Below are 6178 nucleotides of genomic sequence, written 5' to 3' on the forward strand. Positions count from 1 at the left end.
CTTTGTTTACATTTTATTTTAATTTGTACTAGATGAAATGACAAAAGCATGTGGTATTGTTTTAACATTGAAATTAAATTAGGAAATTGGGCCACAGCAAAAGAATGTTACTTTAATAAATGTAATAAACAATTGTAGAAATTTAGGACATTTTTAATAAAAAAAGTGTCCTGACAATTAAAGTAATTAAATATATTCCTATTTGGAATTTTGTGGAATCTTCTCTATGATATTTTTTTAGATCATTTGTTATTCACTTATTGTGATTCCATGTGTACTTTGCTTTTATTTATTTCAGTAAAATCTGAAGGAAAAAAAAACAACAACAACAAAAGTAAAAAAAAAATACTCCAAACCTGATTCACTCCACACCAGTGACTCAGCCTTTTCAGTGAACAGTGTTGTTGCAGTGGAATCTGGCTGCTTTGAATGGAAGGGGGGGGGGGGGGGGGTCCCCTGGTGTGGACAGATCCTCATACCATTTTTTTTAGATGTTTTTATTCTGTATAATATTTCTTGTATTAATGAAAAGTGCCTCATGAATAAGTTTGAATTTATTTTATATGATCTGGACAGATTTGACTTTATTTTATAGAAAATACTCATTTGTGGATTCAGTATTTCCAAGACTAGAATTTTTTAGTATTGGAAGTAAAGCAAAAAACCTTTGGTAGTGTTAGAGCGCCTCCTCTGGTGGATTCATGTTACAAGCTTTCAGTCTCTGAGGGGTTTTTGTTCAGGTCTGCTGATGGTTTGTGTTACTGTGGATCTCTGGCACAGAAATACACAGCAGAGTCTTCAGGCTGCATGTTCTGTCCATTTAGAGTCACTCTCTTGTTGGAAGAGTCCAAGGTCATACTGAACTTGTTCTTCAGTGAATCTTTGTAGTATTTAGTGCATCCAACACATTCGCTACCAATCCACTCCAGTCCTTTCCCTGCAGGCTGTCTGATCCAAGCTGTGTAGTAGCTGCTCACAGAATAAGAGACCTGACAGGTGATGGTCAGCCTCTCACCTGGCTGCAGACTCTCAGAGGCTGGCTGTGTCAGCTGCTCACACTTTACACCTGAAGACAACAAACAGTTTAATGGTTAATGGTGTAACAACAGTGAACAGTGTCTTTGTCTCAGTCAAACTCACAGGATCCAGCAGCCAGAAGCAGCAGCAGAGGAGCTACAGAGAACATGATGATGAAGATGAACAATATCTGATGGGAGTAACTCTTCCTCTGCTGCTAATGGAAACATTTGAAGCTTATATAAAAAAGCTCTACAAGTTTACTTTGCATAAAGAAAATAATCTAAAAGGAAGACCTTTTATGTAAATTCAAGCATCTAGTTACTTAAAAGGAAAAACTACACAGCTCTCTGAAAGTAAACACTGGTCCCAACAGGTTCTTGCATGTGAAAATATGTAAGATATCCTCATTATTTAACTCCTTATAAAAATTTTAAAGTGTAACAAATGATACACATTTACCAGAAGAATAAAATGTCACATAAATAGGGTTTAAATTTTACAAAATGTTTTAAAAGTTTGGCATTTTGTGCAGCATCAGATTTTAACAACTTTTCATGATTTTGTCAGTTTTTTTTCTTTTGGGCTACAAAAGCTTTACGATGAAAATCAAAGTAAAAACCTGTTTATCTGTTAAAAACAACAGTTCAGAAGGTTATCAACCCACAGTTATAGAGATCTGAAACATTCACATTTCAATGAATTAAATACAGTAAAATCAACCAATAGGTTTTATTTTTTAATGACCTCATAAAATAAATTTTATTTTAATATAAAACAAGATTGTCATTTCATACTAAGATTTTAAGAAACAGTTATGGATATTGTGTTTTTTATATGTAAACATTTTTTTCCCAGATGCTGTTATTTAGAAATCATTATTTTTTTAAAGGACTTTTTTGTCCATCCATCATTTTTCTACATCTGCTTGTTCCAATACGGGGTCACGGGGTTGCTGGAGCTTAGCCAACCTCTGAAGGTGGGGTACAATCTGGACCAGGGGTGTCAAACATACGGCCCGCAGGCCGTATTCGGTCACCAAGATGGTTTAATCCGGCCAACTCAGGAAGAGCAGATTCTTAGGATGTTTTTTTTTTTTTTTTAAAAAAAAGCAAATTCAAAGCAAGTCCATAAAGAAATATCCGAAATGCACAACTCCGCCACTAGGGGGACCAAAGAAAAAGGAAAACATGTGAAACAGCATATCTCTGCACGTGCCAATTGCGAAACCAAACAGCTCTGTCTTTGGGTAAGATTCAGTTTGATTCCCCTGCTAGCCTCACCGCTGTTACATTGCTATAAGAATGATCAGTAGTGACAGCCTAATGACCGAAATGTTGTCACAAAAAAAAATTTTGAAGTGGAGTGCCAAGCTTTCTGGGAAAAATTGACATTTTTATTTGATCATGGAGCTGAATGTAAAAACTGCATGCTTGGTATGTCATCAACACGTCTTTTTTTGTCTTATTGCAAATAGGTTGGTGCAAACATCCAATCCATTTTCAGATGGTACGTTTATGAAAAAATACATGCAGAAGTCTTGTGCTCCAAAAAAACGTCGACCTTTGCCAACATAAGTCTATCAAGTATTACAATGCCAGATACAACATCTCTGATTTGGGCGGCCAAATGAAGGAATCCAGTCATTTTTTTGCTTTTTTGGTCGCTAATGATGAAAGCACTGACATCACAGGTATATACAACTGTGCATATTTATTAGAGGTGTTGAAGTGACTGTCACAGCAGAGTTTGCTGAGTTTATGGACACAACAACAGCTGATGACAGTCAGCTCTCTAGTTACTGCAGTGGACAATGTTGGTGTGAAGTGGTCACGTGATGCCAGTCTGGTCACTGATGGTGCCCCATTAAAGGTCAGGAAGAAGGCAGGTGTTGCCACAAAACTTAAGCAGCCAACCAGGAAAAGATTCTTTGACATTTTATTGTGTTTTGCACACTTGAATGACAGTGGTATAACAAGCTGACCATGGGTTATTTTTGCTTTTATGGTACTGGTCCGGCCCACTTGAGATCAGACGGGTGGAATGTGGCCCCCAAACCAAAATGAGTTTGACACCCCAGATCTGGACAGCTGTTAGTCCATCGCAGGGCAACACAGAAACAAAACCTCACACACTTTCACACAATAAATTGATAAATTAAATCAAACCTAAGAGACATTTTAGAGTCCTTAATCAACCTATGCATTAGGTTTGTGGATTGTGGGAGGAGCCTGGACTGGACAGAAATAACCCATATATAATATATATATATAAATAACTTTTGATTTAGAATCAAGCAGCAAGAATAACTTTTCTACAGTTCCAATGACAACTGAAGCAAAAATATATTTTTGACATTGTTCACACACATTTTTATTTCTTTTTTAATTTTAACCTATTTTTAAATCTATATAGAGTTATTGTTAAGTCTTCCAATGTTGTTTGTGCTTGAGTTTGCTTTCAATTATTTGTCACATGTTCTCAATGATAATATTAGAGCCGGTTTAGCTCGTGCTGGTTTGCGGCGCCTTCCGTCCGTGAAACCAGGGTTCGAATCCGGGCTGCTCCCTCTTCCCTTCTCTACTTCTATGCTGGTCCCAAGCCTGGTTGCTTTGAGAAGGTTGCATCAGGAAGGGCATCCAGCGTTAAAACATTGCCAAACTTACCATGCAACTTGCTCGCTGTGGCGACCCCTGATGGGAAAAGCCAAAAGAGAAACAACAACATCTCAATGATAATATTAATTTGTTTCAGTCTATCGCTTCAGTAACAACATTAGTGAAGCATTGGCAACGATAAGTAGAGCATTGCAGCATCATCAACCTGTTCTTGGTGTGTAACCAGTTGTCAGTTGTAACCTGTAAAACATTTCTATTATAGATATTTTGAGGTGGAACTCAAACATCAGTCAAATCTACAAATCTGCAACAATTACTCTTTTCTTTTTAATACACGATGTTAAAACCTTGTTTCAATTGATGAACATATGCAGAACATGTGAACAGACACGAGCATCTGCTGACATGCAAACTGAGCAGTGAAACAAAGATCTTATGCATCTGCAAAGTTGAGTCTTTCTTTCAGTGGTTTGGCCTCAGCTGGTGTCCCAAAGGCACAGACAGGGAGGAAATGACTCTTTAATGAGAAGCTGTAAATCTTTGATTCTGACTTATAACAAAAGGCCAGGACACATTTACCACAAGTATAGTTAGATCATAACTGGAAGCTATAAAAGAATTAATCCACAGGAAACTGTTTTGTTACATTTTATTGTTAACATGCTATTAATGGAAAACAATTTTTTTTTTTTGTACAGACAGAAAAATCTTGTTTCTATTCTGTCAGATAAATGCATCTAGACATTGAAGAAAAACACAATAAGAAACCACAAACCACAACAAGAATCAAAGTTACTTATGCACAAGTAACTTCTCTTCTCAAAGGTCTGCTTCTCCCAGTGCTCCTTTTAGTGAGAATTCAAGTAGGAGGTTACAATTTCCAAACAGAGAGAAGGGGAGTCATGTAATGAACCATTTGGGAAGATTCTCAGTTCAAACAGTATTCCTCATCAGCTAAGGACAGTGTGTCGTGTGTCATCCTGGGGAAGAGAAGCAGATAAACAAACACAGAACTGTATTTTTAAAAGGTAAAAAGGTCAATCTAGGTTAACATTTAAAATATATTTAAACAACTACATTTGAACAATGATAATGATAAAAACCAATTTCTTCACATATTCTCAAAAAAAGAAAATATTAGCCCTGTCTTGGTTTTTTTTAATGTAACAAAATATTTGGAATAAAAGTTTACTAGTCATGTTTCCCCTAATTTCAGGTTTTTAGAGTCCAGTTTTGTTAAGTCTATGTGTATTGATTTTTTGTCAAATTAGCGTAACTTTGTTTTTAAGTTATAGTTCCACAAACCAAGTCTCATGCATTTGCCTTTGCAATTCTAATGATAGTCATTATTTACCAAAAATCAATTTATATGTCCACTCAAATGTTAAATTAAAGATTACATAAAGCATTTTCTTTAAATTTCGACAATTGTCAGACTACATTTCATTTATTTCATCCTTCAAAAACAAATAAAAGTTGTGACTATCTTCTCCTTTACTGAACAAATATCCAGTAGTGTTAGAGCGCCTCCTCTGGTGGATTCATGTTGAGTTTTCAGGCTCTGAGAGGTTTTTGTTCAGGTCTGCTGATGGTTTGTGTTACTGTGACTCTGGCACAGAAATACACAGCAGAGTCTTCAGGCTGCATGTTCTGTCCATTTAGAGTCACTCTGTTGTTGGAAGAGTCTAAATCAATGCTGAACTTGTTCTTCAGTGAATCTTTGTAGTAAGAGGCTCCAGTGTATTTCATCCCAATCCACTCCAGTCCTTTCCCTGCAGTCTGTCTGATCCAAGCTGTCCAGTAGCTGCTCACAGAATAAGAGACCTGACAGGTGATGGTCAGCCTCTGACCTGGCTGCAGACTCACAGAGGCTGGCTGTGTCAGCTGTTCACACTTTACACCTGAAGAGGACAAACAGTTTAATGGTTAATGGTGGAACAACAGTGAACAGTGTCTTTGTCTCAGTCAAACTCACAGGATCCAGCAGCCAGAAGCAGCAGCAGAACTACAGAGAACATGATGAGGATGATGATGAAGATGACTGATTTGGAGCTTCTACTTGGCTGACAACATTCATCTTTTTAATATGAATGGTGATGTAAGAGCCTGATTTGTTTACAGTACATGGGGCTGTCAGGAAATGAAATTTCAGTGAAATGACAGATCAGATCAACATTTACATGTGGAGCAGAAGATCAAACATCTGAATTTTGGTGAATAAACCGTGCATCTGCAGATCAGCCGTCTGCTCTCTGATAATTTATATTATATTGAAATACAAATGGTTATATTAAGACAAAAACGTAACCTCAATATTAAATATTTGTTTAAAATAATCATTTAAATCTTAATAATTTGTCACTTTTTTTAATTCCTTGTTTCAAGTTCTGAAGCTTTTAGATCTTACATCAGCTTTACTTTTACTTTTGCGTTGTTAAATATTTACAAATAAACACAATTTATTAAATAGGTTTTAACAAAAAGTGCCAATTTTGATCAATTAAGTCAGTTGCAGTATTCTGATATAGTAACAAAATGTGGAG

General features: G+C 36.3%; 1 pseudogene and 1 gene segment (V, D, J or C); both read right to left on the reverse strand.

Moving 5' to 3' along the window:
* LOC105354605 (Ig mu chain C region membrane-bound form-like) overlaps positions 1 to 1225 on the reverse strand; it is a 139600-nt gene extending 138375 nt beyond the window's left edge. Inside the window, 2 exon segments of the C gene segment in view lie at positions 1016 to 1066; positions 1141 to 1225. Coding sequence covers positions 1016 to 1066; positions 1141 to 1186 — 97 coding nt within the window.
* A 3964-nt stretch (positions 1226 to 5189) lies between these two features.
* On the reverse strand, positions 5190 to 5653 carry LOC105353582 (immunoglobulin heavy variable 3-53 pseudogene; annotated as a pseudogene).
* Positions 5654 to 6178: the final 525 nt, after the last annotated feature.

This window comes from Oryzias latipes, chromosome 8 (assembly GCF_053564925.1).
Source record: "Oryzias latipes strain Hd-rR chromosome 8, Olatipes_Hd-rR_3.1".
Classification (NCBI taxonomy): domain Eukaryota; kingdom Metazoa; phylum Chordata; class Actinopteri; order Beloniformes; family Adrianichthyidae; genus Oryzias; species Oryzias latipes.